The sequence below is a fragment of the Dermacentor albipictus genome, chromosome 8 (assembly GCF_038994185.2).
Source record: "Dermacentor albipictus isolate Rhodes 1998 colony chromosome 8, USDA_Dalb.pri_finalv2, whole genome shotgun sequence".
Classification (NCBI taxonomy): Eukaryota; Metazoa; Arthropoda; class Arachnida; order Ixodida; family Ixodidae; genus Dermacentor; species Dermacentor albipictus.
The window spans coordinates 18,514,950-18,535,322 of record NC_091828.1 but is presented as its reverse complement, the minus strand read 5'-3'; the positions used below and the strand labels follow the sequence as shown (position 1 = coordinate 18,535,322).

Sequence of the window (20,373 nt, the reverse complement as noted above, 5' to 3'; positions counted from 1 at the left end):
GTATGTACATATGTAAGCACGTATGATTTACAGTCAAACACCTCTAGAATGAATGCCTCTACAACAAAATGACATGTATAACAAAGGACTTCGTATGTCCTTGCTGAATTCTTGCTATTCATGTGTATTTTGAGAACCTCTACAGTAAAGACCACTGCAATGAAATTGCCTGTACAACAAAGGAACATAGGCATCCACGAGAGCTGATTTCTTGGTCCACTGTGAACGCACACTGTGGCATCGCCACTACCCTCCATAACCAGAAGAGAGCAGCGGCACACATAAAATGTGCCGGTCGACACCACAACTAAGATAATTTTGAGAGGGTCTGGAAGGCGCAGTATCTATATACACTCTCCCCTCCCCCTTATCCCTACCTGGAACTGACGTGAAGACCTGCTTGGGATGAGCTGGAAGGATGGGATGAAAGCAAAGGTCGATGAAGGCAGCAGTGATGAAGAGCCCGCAGGCTCACGAAGAATTTTGACGAGGCAGGCAACATCAGTGTTCGATGCTCTGCAGCTGTAATTTGCTTTACTCCCAGATTTCGCTGCTGAGCATGTTGCGAACCTAGATGCCATAGCGTCAGCTGCAGTGGCACATTCCACTGCATCAAGTGTGCAGAAAAAAATTATTGACTTAATTCACGAAGTATTTCCTTGAGTTTGTGCTAAATAAAAGTTTTCTTTTGCCGAATGTGCTCGCATGTCTTATATTAAGCGGTATGGGTATAGTGCATGACCTTTACAGCAAAATGACCTTTATGAGAAAGGATAGTGTAGGTCCCAAGCACTTTGATACAAAGGTGTTTGATGGCATGTATAAATGTGTGTATGTATACTTGCGTCATATGTGAGTGAGCAAAGGGAATAATAAATATGCTACTTTCAAAATTTAGTCAATCAACTGATCATGTAAAGACCCTTGTTGTTGCATAGCCCATCATTATTTGCATAGGTTTGTTGTACTCTCTGGAAATGGCTAACTTTTGCAGGTGCAAGGGGTTGGGCTGGCCCCTATAGACTCTGAACAAGAGAGAATAGGATTGAATATGGCAAAGCATGTCATACCGTATAGATTTGTGTAAGGGCCACAGCCCCAACATGGCAGCCCAAAATTTTTTGTTTTAGTTCCATTGACAAAAGAGTCTCGTTCAGTGCTGCAATGCCATGCGTGTGCATTGACGAATTTTTTCATGCTGCATACTTCCATGTGCCCCTACTAGATGTCGAAAGCTGCACGTTGACCTCTGATGCAATGGTACCTCCAGAGACCCACGGTGTGTAGCAGTCACCGGCTGCGCCGGCACCATTTTGGCCAACAGGCTCGGTCCCATGTGAGAGCTGCACCTGGCCAAAATTGTGAAAAAAAAAGTGTGGCCCTTACACGAGTCAGTAGAATACTCGTATACAGTGTCCAAGAAGTTACCATAACTTCTTCACATACAGTGCATTGTTTTAACATATGCCAGAAATTTATGTTCAATGTTGAACCAGTTAAAGCTGCATACTACCTGCCACTTTAGCTTAGTGGCTATAGTGAAGTTCTGCTGAGCTCTTGGGTGCGAGTTTGATCCCGGTCACAACGACCTCATTACGATGGCAGCAAAATTCAGAAACACTCGAGTGCTTAGATTTAGATGCATGTTAAAAAACCCCAGCTGGTCAAAATTAATCCGAAGTCCCTCACTACGGTGTGCCTCATAATGACATTGTGGTTTTGTAACCTAAAACTCCAGAATTTAAATTAATTTAATTGAAAGCTACATAAGATGTGATAGTTCCATTGGGTGTACAGAACTTGCCCATGCAATGCAGTCTGCATGATCAATGCCAGGCTAGTACATTTCAATAGATAAGTTATGTGATCAATGCATGCCACTGCTCACAGTTGACACTTGCCATTCCACAATGGATATGCTGCAATCTAGGGACTGCAGGAAGCAGATTTTTTATTTAGGTTGCCAATTTTTTAGTAAAAATTGTTGGAAATTTAAAATTTTTATAACAAAGAGTGAAACTATCATGTTTGCTGCTCTGAACTCATCAATGAAGAATGATATCACAGTTATGTAAACTGCATCTAATAATACATCTAAAGCTTGCAAAATTTATGTATTACACATCTCTCTTAAATATACCACTAATTTGTAAGTCGGACTTTTGCAGTACCATTAGAAACATTGTAACAATATTGTTGAAGCTGTAAACTTGTATGTCAAATTTGTCCACTTATAGAATTTGCCTACTTTGTCCTTTTCCAATGCTTTTACAGATACAGTTCGCATGCGATGTCTATTTTTGGTGCAGACTTGTGAATTTGCAAGCTTTCTCCTTTTATTATATTTTTTTACACATATTTTGGAAATTTTTCTTAAAATGAAAAGTTATGAATCAAAATTATGCATACTATAGTCACTAGGATTTAAGTTTCTCTCGCACGTACAACAAGTTCTCTTCAAATCAGTCCACAGATTGTCTCAAAAAAGTGTTACTGCATTTTGTGTGTATTTGAAGAGGCAGCATTGGAGTTAGCTCAAAGCTTGGGAGCTCCTGTCTAAATGGTACATGGGTACGGCAGAGTCGCTTTTCTTGGCAACCACTGCAGGGATCTTATGACGCTTGCATTCAAAAAAGAAAGTTAAAATTTATTGGCTGTAGGAAGGACATTTTTTATTTAAGCTGTAAATTTTCCTTACAAGACATTTTTAAAGATTGCAAAATTAAAAGAAAAACAAAAGGTCAATTATCAAGACTGCAACCGTTGTAAGTTCACAATTAAAAGCTATAGTGAAATTCTTTAAACTGCACCTAATTATACATATAAAGCAGACAAAATTTATATGTGCAACTCCGAAACATACCATTAATTTGTGAGTAGGACTTTTAGAAAACCCTCTTAAAGGGCCCCTGAAACGGTTCGGACAAATTTTGTAGACTCGTAGAGCACAGCTTAAGTAGAACATTCGCACCACAATTTAAGTGAGGCGTTACGCATTAATGGAGCTACAAGCGATTAGAAGTTACCCTCCTCCCCAGCCATGCTTTTCCTCCTCAACTCGTTCGCCGAGCGAGCGGGGCTAAGCTCCGCCTTCACTGGTCATGCGTCACGATGCGACGTCACATCGTCCACTTCCGGTTGTTTTGAAGCCCGCCCGCGCGAAAACTCTCCGCTAGCCGCTTGGCTGTCGACTGACGTTGCCGACGACCCCAAGCGAGAGCTATCGAAGCAACGTGCATTGCGAGCATTCTGTCGTAGCGCCGAACGTGTCTGGTATTCCGTTAGCCACAGGCAAGCTGGTCATATCGGCAAATGACTGGAGGCATAAACTCAAGCTGATGAAGGAACTTTGGCGCAGACGTACGTGAGCGGCCTGATCGGTCTGCACGGTCCAGACACTTGTTGGCGCAGCGCTTAACCAGCCAAACAAAGCGCTAATATTGCTCTAACCAAGTGTAAAACATTTTAAACATTTATAAAAACAACGTGTTGATGATTACACTCCTGCGAAAAATACGCCCCAGCAGCAAAGAATACGCTTCGTTGCTGCTACTGTGTATGGTTGAGCTCTATGCCACCAGGTGGCTGCACCGTGCAGACCATTCACCTTTGCCCTTCTGCTCATCTCGGCTCATCCCGTTACGGCACAGTCAAGCGGCCAGACCCTGTCCCCTTGCGCTTACGTTTGCCCTAATACGGGACTCGCGAAACGCTAGTGCGTTAGTAATCTTCCGGTGTAAAGTGACGGCCACAAACGTGCAAATCCTGGCGCCGATGGGATAGCGGCAGTCCAATGCCCAGCAGCCAGTTAGCTCGTACGCTGCCCTGCAGAAGGACACGATGTCGCAGCTTGACATATTGCCAGTCGCTACGTTTGCAGTCCACAAGGCAACAAAGTCGAATCATAGTGCTCGCGAAAAGACTGAGACCAACTCTGACCGCGGAGCTCTCGTCAAAATGGAGTACGTTGTAACACAAGCAGACGACACTTGCTGTGTGCCAGAAGTGCTTAAGTGTACTGAAAAATTGTTCTTGTGCATTCTCTTTCTGCTACTTTCTCTTTATAAAAACAAATTAACTAACATTCCAACTATTACGAAGATCATTTGTTTACCATAAAGTTGGAAAAATTATCGATCACGCGCCCTGGTCAGCCAATCGGATAGCTCGCCCCACTGACGTCATATGGGTTATTTCGGTCATATGGGTAGGGGCGGCTTAACATTCCGCCGAGCAGTGCGCTGCGATCGGCAGCGATGTGCATTTTTAAAACCTTGTAATAAATTACACGCTTTACGCAGAGCACTTAGATGTGTCAATTAATGATCGGAAGGACCTACTCTAACCACTCAGTACGTTTGTAGAAAATCGTCAAAAGCGTTTCAGGGTCCCTTTAAATATTGCAACGATTTCACATAAGCTGTAAATTAACATATCAGATTCATCTGCTTTAGATGCGCTATTGGGTTCAGTTTACAGAATACTGTAGCTGTTTTTTTTTTGCGTATTTACAGATTTGTAAACTGCATGCTTCAGTTTTCTTGAATCTTTTGAATTTTTGAGAATTTATTTAAGAGCTTCTAGGGGAGCCCTATATCAAAATTCTGCTTCCTGAAGTCACTGGAACTAAGCTTTATCGCTGAAAAGCAACAAGCTTCATTCAATTCGGTCCAGCAGTGTCTTACATGAAATCATTTCTGCATTTTACATGTATTTGAATAGGTGGCATCAGAGTTCACCCTGAGCTAAAGCTTCCTCTTAACAGCTTGAGTGTAAATGTTAAGCAAGCACTTACACACTGGAACAAATGAAAGTAGAAAATGCTGTAGTCTAGGAAGAATCCACTAGAAGCAAATTCACACCATGGCTTTGTTTGGTACTCTAAACTTTACATAGATGTCATGAAGCATGGAAAGTGGTGTAACCTTGCAACCAGCTTGAAAAGGGAAAGTCTTTGTTGTGATGGAAGCACATACAGCGAACCACTCAAGAAAATAGACATACAAACTTGGGTATGCCAAAGTGCTCTTCAAATGAGTTGTTAAAAATCTGCAAGATGAAAGAAGTTTCGTGCAAGGAAAAGTTTGCTGACTGTGACTGAGTGCGCACGCACCCAAAGGACCTGCAGTGGCGTTCTTGAGGAAGCAAACTGTGCTTCTGAAAAAAACAAAAAAAAAAAATCCTTCCCGCTCCGTTGCTTTGCACAAATAATTTAATTAAATTATGTTATAAAACTTGCAGTTCTTTTTTTGAGTTAACTTGGCATCATGTTGCCATGCTTGCATTCTGGTTAGCCCAAATGGTACAGCAGCTGCACTGGAAAGGCAGCAATCTCACATTTAATCCCTGAGCCAGCATTAGGCTTTATTTAGCTTGAGGTTTGCTTTTTGAGTACACAAAAATGTCACTCACTCAATCAATCAATCAATCAATCAATTGTATTCCTCCAAACTGCTTTGGGAATCCTACCGCTAAAAAGCAGGCTTGGGCCACCTGAGAGTGTCTGAAGGCCCATCTACTACAAAACTTTGGTAATTCTATGTAAACAAAATCTTAAAGGGTTGTGAACAAGAAGGAGTAATACAGACGTGTGTTCACAATAGCAAGAAACAAAGGTAACTATGAAGACAATAGCTACTTCTGTGTGCTATGGTCTATGTTATGTTATGTTTATGTTATGCTATGGCCTGCTATGTTTAAGAATGGCAATATCAAAATAAAGAATGGTAACATGTTACCTCAAGTACGTACATATGCTGATTTAGCATTGGTAAAAAACAAACAAGGGCACCTATAATATTATAGAGCATGTACTTGAAACAAAATGAAAACAAGCAACCTTAATTAGTCATTAAAAGAGATAGCTACAACAGCGGTCCATATTTGTAATATTGTTGAAAGAAGTGTTTTGTTGCTGCCTCTGCAGGCAAGGGAAGAGGTGCCAGACGCGGTGGACGACACGTGGATTGTGAGTGGCCAGTCGCCGCAGCAGCAGGCGCTGATTGATGAACATCCAACAGACAAGCCGATCCGAATCGAAGGCCCCTTCTCCATATACCTCCGGAGCAGTTCTATCTCCTACTTTCTTTTGCGAGCCGAGCCAGTACCAATCCGGGTTGTCGAGATAGACTCTGATGGTGAGAGAACACTTTGAGGCCTATTGGGTCTTGATTGTTAGCTCTTATGTTGGGCCATGTCAACCATTAAGTTGCACGTGAGCCGCAGTTACTGTGTTATCTGTGTGCATTGGAAAGTTAGGTAATCCTCCATTGTGGCTTAGTGTCCTGCTGCTGAGCATAAGGGGGCAAGTTCGATTCCCTGCCGTGGTGATTGTGTTGTTTGCAGAATGCAAAAAACTCTTTCGTACCAAAATTCAAGTGCACGTTAAGAGGCCAAAACGAATTTGAAGCCTTGCACTGAGAATCTCTCAGCTCAACTGTTGTTTCATTGCCATAGCACTTTATATAGAGACACTTGGGACGCTTTCACCTTGTTGGCACCGCCGTTGCCGCCATGCTGTAACAGCATCAACAGCGCGTGTGCAGCATGCATTTGGAGAGTTAGAATGTCTCTAGAGATGCATTGAGCTGCAAAAATGATGAAGCCAAGTGGATTCACCCTCACACTCCGCTCAGTCGGCACTGCAGGGGATTCTGCCACCAACTGCTGGTGGGAGCGATGTCACACGCCCTATAGTTTCTGCCCTGCAGCTGTGTGCATACCACACCGTGACGCATACGGTGGTCTGAGCACCTAAAGTTATAAATGCTGACATTTTTCCTTCTGTCATCTTGTGCCACCATTGAGGTGTGATGGCAGCAACACGTTGGTGGCGGCACTCCTTATGATGCCAGCTTTGTAAGATCCCTAGTAGCTTCCAGGGTGCTGTTTCAATTGCACGGCAGCAGTTACCTTCCATGCTCGTTTGTACCGTGTTGCTCCTGCATATTCTTGGAACACTGTCTGAGGAGCTTCACTGCAATGCTAAACCTTGCTATTTCTTTCAATGCTTTCTCTTTGGGTAAAACGCCCCACCTTTTGGATGTTAAACTCAAAGTATTAGATTCTCAATGATACGAATTACTTGATATGGTACAATAAATTTGTATCGTACAACATTTGCATCACCCAAAATTGTACAAAAATTGGAAAGTGAAAGTGGTGAAAAGCTACCACACCTAAAAGTTTTTACCATATTTATTTGCATAACGATCATACTTATGTAATGATCGCAGCAGCTTGAACTTGCTGCAGCAATATGTTATATGCCAGGTCTAGCTGATGATGATCGTGCTTACCATCTGTCGAATGCTACGCAAACGACTCTTCGAACCGAGCGAACTGCATGTACCAAACAGATACTTATGTAGATGCCCCATTTCATTTCTTGCATCACTTTCTGCACTTCAAGAAAAAGAATCTACATCAAAACTTAATAATAATGGATAATGGCAACCTGCTGTTCATGATCTGAGAATGCCTGCCAAACGCACCCCAGCCCATTCGTATTCTTCTGATTAGTATTTCTGTCTCATGATCCGGATCCGCAGTCACTACCTGCCCTAAGTAGATGTATTCCCTTACGACTTCCAGTGCCTCACTGCCTATTGTAAACTGCTGTTCTCTTCCGAGACTGTTAAACATTACTTTAGTTTTCTGCAGATTAATTTTTAGACCCACTCTTCTACTTTGCCTCTCCAGGTCAGTGAGCATGCATTGCAGTTGGTCCCCTGAGTTACTAAGCAAGGCAATATCATCAGCGAATTGCAAGTTAATAAGGTATTCTCCATTAACTTTTATCCCCATTTCTTCCCAATCCAGGTCTCTGAATACCTCCTGTAAACACGCTGTGAATAGCATTGGAGAGATCGTATCTCCCTGCCTGACCCCTTTCTTTATTGGGATTTTGTTGCTTTCTTTATGGAGGACTATGGTGGCTGTGGAGCCGCTATAGATATTTTTCAGTATTTTTACATATGGCTCGTCTACACCCTGATTCCGTAATGCCTCCATGACTGCTGAGGTTTCGACAGAATCAAATGCTTTCTCGTAATCAATGAAAGCTATATATAAGGGTTGGTTATATTCCGCACATTTCTCTATCACCTGATTGATAGTGTGAATATGATCTATTGTGGAGTAGCCTTTACGGAATCCTGCCTGGTCCTTTGCTTGACAGAAGTCTAAGGTGTTCCTGATTCTATTTGCGATTACCTTAGTAAATAGTTTGTAGGCAACGGACAGTAAGCTGATTGGTCTATAATTTTTCAAGTCTTTGGCGTCCCCTTTCTTATGGATTAGGATTATGTTAGCGTTTTTCCAAGATTCCGGTACGCTCGACGTGATAAGGCATTGCGTATACAGGGTGGCCAGTTTCTCTAGAACAATCTGCCCACCATCCTTCAACAAATCTGCTGTTACCTGATCCTCCCCAGCTGCCTTCCCCCTTTGCACATCTCCCAAGGCTTTCTTTACTTCTTCCGGCGTTACCTGTGGGATTTCGAATTCCTCTAGACTACTTTCTCTTCCATTATCGTCGTGGGTGGCACTGGTACTATACAAATCTCTATAGAACTCCTCAGCCACTTGTACTATCTCATCCATATTAGTAATGATATTGCCGGCTTTGTCTCTTAACGCATACATCTGATTATTGCCAATTCCTAGTTTCTTCTTCACTGTTTTTAGGCTTCCTCCATTCCTGAGAGCCTGTTCAATTCTATCCATAATATACTTCCTATCCATATTATACTTCCTTATGCTTCCTTATGCCTTATGCCTTCCTTAAGAGAAAAGTGTATAATAGCTGTGTCTTACCAGTACTCACCTACGGGGCAGAAACCTGGAGGCTTACGAAAAGGGTTCTACTCAAATTGAGGACGATGCAACGAGCTATGGAAAGAAGAATGATAGGTGTAACGTTAAGGGATAAGAAAAGAGCAGATTGGGTAAGGGAACAAACGCGAGTTAATGACATCTTAGTTGAAATCAAGAAAAAGAAATGGGCATGGGCAGGACATGTAATGAGGAGGGAAGATAACCGATGGTCATTAAGGGTTACGGACTGGATTCCAAGGGTAGGGAAGCGTAGCAGGGGACGGCAGAAAGTTAGGTGGGCGGATGAGATTAAGAAGTTTGCAGGGACGGCATGGCCACAATTAGTACATGACCGGGGTTGTTGGAGAAATATGGGAGAGACCTTTGCCCTGCAGTGGGCGTAACCAGGCTGATGATGATGATGAGTGCCCAACCACAGACGTTCGTGTCGTTACATCAAAACTTGCCTTGACTTTATTATTTGTTGACCTTACAATGGCTGGGCAACAAAAAAAATAGAGGTGCCTTTCGATTCTTCTCATCTGCACTCGAGGGCACGCATCAAATCGTGAGCGGCCACGACAGTAGCTACGTTTACATTGATATGGTAGAAGTATACCTTATTCATACGCCAACGCTTGTAATGCAGCTAAGATATTCGCCCACCCTTAGCGGAAATGTGCTGTATTAGGATTGTAGTGAGGACAAGTGCCGCAGTTTTCGCAGCATGCCCACCATGTGTTTCTATGTCAGTGGCAGCTGAGCACGCCCATCTACGTTTCTTTCCCCTCGAAGTGGACATGGCTATGTTATTGCCGCAGACGTGACAATATTAACGATATTACTCAATAATGATATGGAAGGAATTGTTTCAGTGCACATAATGTACTCACGAGAAGACAAAAAAACGCATTCAGCTTGCTCCGTCAGCTCCAGCCGGCAATGTTGTTTGGATGTCCCGCACTGTTACAGCGGCAGCCACCTGTTGGTTGACCTGTTTCCATCCTGCATGAAATGCATTCTGACGCATTCCCATGGACACCAAATTTTTTTTGCGACCAATTTTTTGTGGGAAATTTACCCAGCGTAATGATCGCACCCCTAATTTTGTGTCAATTGTTTAAAAAATAGAAAGTGAGATCATTATGCAAGTAAATGTGGTATTCATGGCAGAAGAAACCTCATATGTCTTTCTTGCATTTTCTTTTTTACGAGGTTTTGCAGAATACATCTTTCAAAAGCACAAAAGTGGCCGCAGGTGTTCTTGCTGACCTTGTCCGCAAGCATAGCACGCCTTAAAACGTCAAGCAAATGTAGCATCTCAGCTCTTGGTGGTGGTTGCTCGTCATATCTTTATTGTCGTTTCCATCACCACTGGACACTGCAAGCTTTGAAGCAACTTCATCCGCAATGTCCTCAACTGTGCGCACACAGCAAGTGGCAAGGTTGTTGTCAGTGATGAAGTCTTGCAGGCAGCACTTGTAATTCAGTGGTCCCATTCCTCGATCATCATCTCGTCCGGTTCTAGAGGGGCCACCACAAGACTGAAAAAGCCACACTTGTGGAAGCAGTTGGCTATGTACGGTTGCCGGTGTTGCCTGGTCCCAAGCCATGGCTGTGTCAACAAGCCTGTCTGTAAGTTGTTGCCATTGCATTTAATTTTATAAGAAAGCAGCGGACCAGGAGCCCTTTGAAATGGTACTTGGCGTTCCAGCTGATTCCGGCATCCAGTGTTTGCAGGTACATTATTGTGTTGGCTGGCAGATATGTGCTGGCAGCAGCTTGATGTTCTGAAGAGTCATCTGCTTCAGGTGACTGGTGCACTGGTCAAGGACCAAAATAATCTTCCTATTCTTGCTCAACATCCTTCAGTCAAGCAGAGAAAGGAATCCCTAGAACTTGGCTGCCGTCACCTAAGGCTTTTTGTATGCCTGTAAACACATCGCAAGCGACATTCTCGTTTGACGCAACAGGACTTCCCATACTTCTCAATGACTGTGAGTGGAAGTTTTACTGATACATCCGCATTGCACCAGGAACATCATCCAAAGTCAGAAAACTCGTGTGCGTTATCCTAAGCCAGCTCCACTATGTCCCTTAACTCTTTCCCTACCATGGGGAAAATAGCTGTTTCTTGCAGGTTACACCAGATTTTTTTTTTGTTTTTTCACAAAGAACGTATTCACTCAATATTTTGTGTAATACATAAACAAAAAGCAAATGAATGCACTTTTCATGCATAAAGGTTTTATTAACGAAATGTAACAAAAAAGATATAAATTGGCAGAATCAAGATTGTGGGATAAAATTGAACGAAGTTTGTAAAGGCACGCTTTTGTCTGCCAAGAAAAGTATGTAAAAAAAATTGTGAGATATACAAAGTGTATCGCCATCTAATAGGCACTATCTCCGAAAAAAAATCAAAATTTTTCATTGAATATTCCACTACAGAAATTTAAGTGCAAACGCTACAGTTTGGCGTGCCGGACTGCGGCTGCCAATGTTTTGGGCTGGCATGCTTTGTTGTTGCTCTCAGAGTCAATCTGATGAAAAGGCAGCATCTTAAGAGTTGCTGCTGCTCACTCCATCGATAAAATCAATCGCAGACGCCGCGGAATCACGAGATCTACTATCTTTTGAAGTGAGTGCTGCTCCTGCAGGCAGCCATTCTTGCTTTCTGCTTTGACGATCATGAAACTATGGTGGCTTAGAAGTCTTCTATTAGCCGTGAGAATGAACTACAGGGGCGCTGCGAGCGCCGCTGGCATGACATTAGGGCACAGACTCACACCTGTCATCTACTGCAGTTCGGGCGGGGTCCAGGCACCTTCTGCACATGCAGTGTTTTTGTTTGTTCGCTCTCATTCCCTCTATTGTATACTTATGGCAGTCATCTCAAATATAATTTTACAGCATCTTATATTGCGAAAATTTATTCAAAGAGCTTATTTCTTAGACGACAATACAGTTATCAAAGGCAACGCTACAGCACCAGCCGAAGGAGTGCAGACCAGCCCATTGCGGGTTTTTCATGCGGGGATCGGCAATCGCAATAACGTAGCACATAATAATCCAGTTATGATACCATATCTGCTGCGGTGCAAGAAGTATGTCAGAAATGCCGACTAGTATATATATATGACTTCTACAACAGTTACCTTGATTTTAATCCACTAAACAGGTTTGCTCACCACCAGTAGTTCATTTATTTATTTATTTATTTATTTACTTATTTATTTATTTATAAATACTGCAACCCTCAGTTGGAGTGTTAGCAGGGTAGAGTTACATTTGTTGGGGTTTGCAAATTGGCAAACGGCTAACAATAAAAGAAATACACGAGAAGGAAGTACATAATTTGCCAATGTAAACACAATGATGTATCAGAACCAAGCACAAGAGCATATAAAAAGCTTAGTGTGACATGCCAGACAAGTCACTGCTGTCGGTGTACAGCAAAAAGGTTTAAGGATGGTTGTGAAACGACTTCATTAGTAAGTTGTAAGTTTATTCCACTCAGTTATTGTTCTAGAAAAAAACAAATACTTAAAAGTGTTATTTCGAGTGGAAAAAGGAGTTATGGTCAAGACGTGTCTCTGCCTTGTGGCATACCCTGTAGAAAAAGAAAGTACCTGCGATATGTCTACCTTATAATAACCTTTAACTAACTGAAACAAAAATTTCAATCTCAAAACACGATTCCTTTGCATTAGCATTGAGAGGTTGGTTTTTGCTAATACTGATGTGATCGAAGTTTGCCCAAAGCTGTTATAAATAAACCTCACTGCTCTCTTTTGCATTTTTTCAATTTGGTCAACATGTTTCTGAGTGTACGGGTACCAAATTATAGATGCGTAATCTGAAGCTGGCTCAACAGTTGCCTTAAACGCAGTAAGGCGAACAGCTGGAGTAGAACGTTTGAGGGCTCGTCTTAGATAAAAGAGTTTATAGTTAGGTGAGCTAATTACAGCATTCATGTGTTTCGTCCAGCTAACGTCATGTGAAATTCAAAGACCAAGATACTTGTAGTGCTCCACTTCTGACAGAAAGACGTTGCAAGCTGAATATGTGTAATGAAGAGGACTATGTTTATGAGAAATTTTCATGAAAACAGTCTTTTCAAAATTAATAGACATTTGCCATTTATCACACCAACGAACAACTCTTTGAAGTGCTTCGTTCAAATGGATTTGATCTTGCTGGCTTTCAATTTCAGAGTAAAGGATGCAGTCATCTGCATATAACTTAAATTTTACAGGTATGTCTTGTATTATATCATTTATAGATGAAAGAAACAAAAGGGGCCCTAGCCCAGAGCCCTGAGAGACACCAGAGTCGACTGATGCTGTGTGAGAACACTGATCATTAAAGGAAACATACTGTTTTTTATTTGAGAGATAAGCAGAAATCCAATTTACAAGCTGAGTGTTTTTAAGCATTATATCTAGTTTAAGGAATAGTTTATTGTGAAAGACTTTACGAAAAGCTTAAGCGAAATCCATAAACATTGCATCAATCTGTTTTCTGGAATTTATAGCTAGAGCGAAATTATGTCCGGTAGTTACTAATTGAGTGGAAGTAGAAAACCCTTTCCTGAATCCATGTTCAGAACTTGACAAAATATTATACTTATCTAAAAATTTCAATATATGCTTATGTATTATATGTTCAAGAATTTTACATGAAGTGGGAATTAAAGAGATTGGGGGATAATTAGTAACATAATGTGTGCTTCCACTCTTATGAAGGGGCTTGGCTTTGGCAGTTACCCAGTCATCTGGAACTCAGCTCTCATTCAAAGATTTAGAGAATAGAATAGTTAAATACTTTGAAACCCACTCTGCATAACGTTTTAAGAACTCATTCAGTATTTCATCCAGCCCAGGAGATTTTTTTACATCAAGTTGCAAAAGTAATTTAGGAACACCCTGCTCACTAATCGTAATATCAGATATAGGTGGACACGACACATCAAAACGCTCAAGGACTCTATTATCCTTAGTGAATACTCAATTAAAATGAGCATTGTAAGCATTAGAAATACCAAAAAGTACCTACTTACAACGCCACTAATTTCAAAAACATCACTGGTCACAGTATTTAGGGCTATCCGACTCCAGGACCTCTCAGGAGGCGACAATATGAAGTTGGGAAGCTGTTCCCTGAAATAGTGTTCCTTGTCAGCTGATACATTTGTCTTGACTTGAGAAAAAAGTTCCGTTATTCGCTGCTGGAGAGCACCCACGTCATTAAAATTATGTGCTTTATTTTTTAACCATTTAGTTGTCTTTGTAACTGAAATGTCTCCCGAGAAGTCCAGGGGTTCTTTCCTTTCGATTTCTTTGCAATACGTGGAACAAATCTTTCAATACACTCATTTATGAGGTAACTATTCCATAAACCATGAATATCCACAGTACTACTTGAAAAAGAATCGTATGCAAATGAAAGCAAGTCCAATATTGAAGTATCATCTGCACGTGAAAAGTTAGGGAAAGAGACCCTCTTGGAATTTTTATTTAATACAACATTGGAAAGAGCTAATATCACAGCCCGATGATCAGATATTCCTGGGAGAACATCACATCTAGCTTGAGCAGCAACTGCCCCACTTATGAAAAAAAGATTTAGCGTTGAACAAGTGGTTCCCTGAATTCTGGTAAATTCATTGACAATTTGCAACAAGTCAAAAGAAAATGCGATATCGATCATTTTTTCACCGCTTTTGTCATCAAGCTGTTTCAAAGAAAAAGAGGGCCAATTAATATGTGGCAAATTAAGATTTCCGGCCAAAACAATCTGATCTCCAGGTTCTACATGTGCAACAAGATAGTTATTTAATTTGTCAAGAACATCAGTGGAAGTGGTAGATGGCCGATAAATAGCCCTGATGACATACCTCGTCTTTCCATAATAAGCTTCGCAGCATATACCTTGAACATTAAGTATGTCTGGCATTTTTAATATTTGTAAGCGATCGTTGAAAGAGAATCGCCACTCCACCACCTCTACTACCACGGTCATTTCTGTACATGCAGTAGCCCAGTGGAACAAATTCACAGTCATCATGCAACCAAGTTTCTGTTAGGACAGTAATATGAGGATCATAAGCCAACAAGATCCCTTCCAATTCAGCAGTTTTACTAATCACAGTCCCACAGTTTACATTTAAAATTTTTAGTGATTGAGGGCTGCACTTGTTTCGTCATTTTTCATTCTTCTTTAGTTTAACACGTGCATTTTTCATTTCATCCCAACCAAACAAGTTGCCATCCACTCTCAGTTGATTGTAAAGAAGTTTTACTTTAGCACCATTCTCCCTTTCTTCTTCAGAACTTTTCCAAAGCTTCTAGTGTGTTTCACGAACCTTGAATGAAAAATCTTCAGATATGGACAATGCAGAGCCCTTTAACTTGTAGGAAACCTTTAAGATAGACATCTTCCCGTGATAATCAATGAACTTAAGGATCACGGGGCTGTCTTTGTTTTCAATTACCTGGCCAAGCCTGTGACATCTTTCAACAGCGATCTTTGTTATACCTGACTTATTTTCTAGAATTTCTTTGTGACTTTCTTGGAGCATCTGAGGGGTTTCCTTGTTTGGCTTTTACGAGCCATAAATGATGATTATTTCTGTGGGTACGATTTTCAATATCATATACTTTGTCCTCAAAGCATGATATTTGGGATTGCATTTGAGTCAGCACCTCCTCCATTTCTTTTACTAGCTTAGGCAACAGGCTAAATTTATTCATGTGAGGCTCAGTGGCATCAACATGTTCGGTTAGTGTGCTGAATTTCTCTGCAATGTTTCTCTGATTGCCCTGCCTGTCCTGAATAGCTGCTTTCACTGTCTTTTGGCCTACAAGTCACTTGGATAGCATTTCTTTCTCCGTAAGGGGATAAGGATTAGCTTCAACATCACCGCAAGCCGACAGATTGGCAGGGATGGGTGTGACACAAGCAATAAGAACTTTAAGACATAGTGGGCAAGGCAGCAGCAGCAAGAAATGGTTATCATCACTATTAAGATGGAGCAGGAAGGTACCTACTAACCTGTATCGTAAGGCAAAGTGGGTTACTGAGCATGTTGCCTTCTTTGCTGCTGCCTGCCCACTGCCATGAATCGGTGCGAAAGGTACATTTAAAGGCTGTGAAGTGGTCACGGGAATCAATGTCACTCGATGATAATCCAGAGCTGACATTATGATGAAAGGAGACATCGTTTCCTCGATCAAGCAGTGGTTGTAGGGTGCCGATGATAGCAGGTCAGGGAGAGGCCAACTGGTCCAAACGATGTCATCGCCTCGTGCCAGCTCCGGAAAGGTCTTGCACTCTGCAGGCTTAGCTTCGAGAAGAAGTGTCATGACCTGTATCATAAGGCAAAGCGGGTTACTGAGCATGTTGCCTTCTTTGCTGCTGTTGTGCCCACAAGGGTATGGTATATTATGGTAATATGGTTCATGGTATAATATCGAATTTTTGCATTTCTTCACAGAAACGCTCAGCAGTAACACGAGGACTTAACTACTGCTGCAGTTTAGACTTGACCAGCACCACTTGCTTCTTTAACTGCTTCTCGAAATTAGACTGTTCTTCACGTGTTTATATTAAGTGGCGATAATTTGAAGTACAGCTAATTGAAGTTTACAGCTCTTTACAGAATACGAAAAGGAATGTACCAATATATATTCCCTTTTTCGTGCTACACGTTCAACTCACTTGAGCAATTTACTGGGGTTTGTTGCTTGAGGAATATACATGACAAATCTGTTTGACAAGCTGACACAGGCTGCTCGGCCCAAATTTTTTAGTGAAGTATGCCTTTTGGGCTGTATGGCTACAGCCAGAAAGAAGCCGAAACGTCATTCATTATTAGTATGGGACATATTGAAGATGTATCATACTTCCCCGGTGGAGAGTCAAAAATCAAGTGAAGTATGCAAGGCTTCTGGTGTCTTCCTTATGAAGGTTTGCGAGGTTCTCTTTTATGTACTGACGAAGCAAGTAGTACTTTGTTTCTATAAGTAAACAATGCTGGATCGAACCAGGGTGAGGAAGAAGGCGCTTGAATTTTCCTTTTCTATGCAGCCTAATCTGCACTGTAGTACCTCGAGCATACTTAAGGCATTGCATTTGGCGCTGTGAAAAAACTGCTTCATGGTTTCAGTTCGAAGTTGTAGTTACTGATGGGCTTCGCGAACAATGCATGCCTCGCCATAATGATAGTCGGTTGCTACCGTTGAGTGAGCAATGTGCCATATTGTTGATAAAGGCTACCGAGGGCCACCATGAAGCATTTCATCACTTGCAATTGATTGGCTCCCGATCTTAACCTCGAAACTTTTCTTTCAGGTGATTGCCATTGTGGTATTTGTGAATTAACTATATATGTAAATACTCTACATATGACACGCGATCGTGTTAGTAGCTGTGAGCAATTCATTTTATGGGGGCCTGTTTCTTAGAGCAGTAAAAGTACCAGATAACTTTTTCATATGAAATGCTTGCCTAACTCTTTCTTTTACGCAATAATAAAGTGGCCATATTTGAGTAGAACAACTCGCCAGAGTAATAGGAATCATGATGGCAGCTTCGTTGGGCAGTGTCTTTATAACATGGATAACATGTTGACACCAAATACCAAGATTTTTCTTCCGTGTGAAATGCAATGTCTATCATAGCTAAGTACTAAAGGAATGTTAAGTGTTTAGCGAAGCATGAGACACAACTTTGCATGTTATATTTGTAGGCATTATTTTTACGCAAAATTTATGGACAGACACGACGTATATATGCATTGCAAAACCAGTAGTCCCCTTTAACACTACATAGCTTGCGATATCCAATCCTCAAATTTTCTATACTCATGCGCTTTTGAAGAAGGAACTGTGATTCAAGTATGGCAACAGAAAGAAGCTGACATATCTTTCAATAAGTACAGCTCGAGCCACCCATACCCCAAGCATACACGAATGGTACAAATGCACATGGCAGCCGAGTAACGTCCTTGTCGTGATGTCGCTCACGAGAGGGTGCCACTCGAAATTCTCACCGCTAATAGTCAGATACAGTCAGGTGGTAACCACAAAAATAAAATTATAAGCACATAATTTTGTACATTTTCATTCATCTATTATAGTGAAACGGTGCCAGTCTGCAGTGAAGCCCCACCCACGCCTTCATAACCACCAGCCACTGTTCCTACACAGTTCATACAGTTCATACTTAAACTTTCCCTGTTGCTTAACTAAGGCGGTAGCCACAAAAATAAAATTATAAACACGTAATTTTGTATGTTTTCATTTGTCTATTATAGTGGAGCAAAGAAAGCATAACACTTTATTGAACTGAAATAAAACACTTGCTTTGCTGCAACTATTATCAGGTTTCACTTCAGTTGGCAGCGAAGTTTCATGAGTAAAATGGGGTCAGCAGTGAAATGAACTGTACCGCAAACTTTCGAAGAGCGAAATGCTGAGACTCCATACACTTTGTCCATGTCTGTTGCACTACATTGCTTTCGCCGATGAAAAGGCTCTTCAAGAACAGCAGATGCTTTGGAGGTATCAAGCACGACGCCATTTGGAATGGTTGCATGATGATGATTTTGTTTGCTTTTGTGATTGCCTGGCGTAGTAACAACCCCGCGTTGTCCATGTGTCTTGGTTGCCAACTGCTGTTTCTTTAAGTTGTATCCTACTATAGCTACCATAGCGAAACTTCGGAGAGCGCTAAAAAATTGGTGCCTGGCAGGGAAAAAGCCAATTGCTTAGAAAACAAGAGTATACCGTATTTATTTGAAATTAGGCCGATAGTGTTTTTCATTTAATCATATACCAAACTCTAGGGTCAGCTTAGATTTGAGGATTTTAAAAAACGCACCAGTTCGTAATTAAAAATGATAAGTATGGTGCATAGCTAATGCCATCTGGAAAAATCAGTATTGCAGCGACTACTAGCCACGCCAGTAGACAACTGAAGCACACGAGCGACGTCGTCCTTTTGACATTTGTCATATCGATGTGAAGTGTGGCGTTAATTTAACCACTATAGTGCTGCTTTCAAACGAAAAGTAGTGCTAGCCGCAAAGGCAACGTCAAATGTAAAAGCCAGGCGGGACTTCAGCATTGAGGAGAAAAACATCCGACTGTGGAGGGGGCAACGGGAGGCGCGTTTTGTGTGTGCCGCAACGAAGAGATGACAGCGATAAGGAAAATAAGCGCGTGATAACAGAGAGGAGCTGTTCACCGAGATCGCGCAGCGTTTCGACGCGTGCAAGCCTCGCCTGACTGTATGGCAACTGTGGGCATGCAGACGCTTGCAGACGCATGCAGACGGGCATGCGTACGCTTGCGGACGTGCTTGCGCACGTCCGCAAGCGTACGAGTCTAGCAGCGATGATGATGTAGAGTGAGCTTGGCATGTTCACATTAAATAAATGCTCTTTTCATTTTTTAAACACTGTCCTCACTTTCTTGCTTGGCCTACATTTGAGGCAAGTTTTTTTATTTTTCTAGTTTCGGGCATTCAAGGGTCAGCATAGAATCCGGGCCAGCTTAGATTCGAGTAAATACGGTAGTTCTCTTTCGTGTCCTACGGCGTAGTGTGTCCGTGAGTGGTGCAAAAAGTGACATTACAGACTGTCGTTAGCTGGCTAACGATGCCCAGTGGGCGAGGTACGGAAAGAGTTAAACCAAATCTGCACCCTTCGAAAACTTTAAAATGTTAATGGCCTATTGGTTGTAGTTGTCTTTGTAAACAAAGGCCGGATAATTTGTTTTTTTCATTTTCCTGTGCTGCCTTCTGCCACATGCTGCGTGAGACGTTCTGAAAGGGTGGCGGGCTTTCGCCGTTTGATTTGTGTACCTGTACCCACGTTTAGTGCGTGTTGGTTGTGTGTTTTGTGGATTGCGAATCATTGTTAATGGCTTCTCCAGGGCAGTATGTTGTTTTTGGAAGCCATGTAGCACTCGCCGACCGCTGGGTGATCAGGCCTGAGTGCACTACAGTGAAACCTCGCTAAACCGTAGTTGGCCGGAGCTCGAAAATGTATGTACTAAACGGTAGTACTGTTTCACCGGAATAGCATGAGATCCACCACTTACCTGTCAAAAACGGAACTCGGAGAGAGTGCGATGAAACGGGAAAAAAAACATGCAGTATTTGTTCACTTCGTGCGACAAAAGTGTTACTTTTGTTTGATGCCGCGGTGGCCTAGCAGCGAAGACAGCGGCCTCAAACTTACTGAAGCTGTGAGCCAGCTTTTCAGCCAGCCTTCTCTTCTCGCCAAACACTCACATGGCAGATTCCTTGTTGGCATTACGTATTCTCCAATGACACGCGCGGTAGCGCTGCAGAAGTCGCCGGGCGCCTTTTTCATTGCGAGGTGCTGTTCTTGTCGCGATGATTGCATTTATGAGGCTGATGTAGCGCGCAGCTTCTGCCACTGTCGGGCCTGTATCGCCCGTGCTGTTGCTTTCCATGTCATCCTCATCACTGTCGCTAGCCGACACTTCAGCAACAACAGAGGCAACGATGGCGAAAAGTCAAACC

General features: G+C 42.1%; 1 protein-coding gene across 1 annotated transcript in view; it reads left to right on the top strand.

Annotated features, from left to right (window-relative positions):
• The window catches only part of ECSIT (evolutionarily conserved signaling intermediate in Toll pathway, mitochondrial), a 43,049-nt gene that overhangs the window by 15,128 nt on the left and 7,548 nt on the right, over window positions 1–20,373 (top strand). The window contains exon 3 of the mRNA XM_065455102.2: window positions 5,927–6,137. Within this exon, the coding sequence (XP_065311174.1) occupies window positions 5,927–6,137 (211 nt within the window). The remainder of the gene's footprint in view (window positions 1–5,926; window positions 6,138–20,373) is intronic.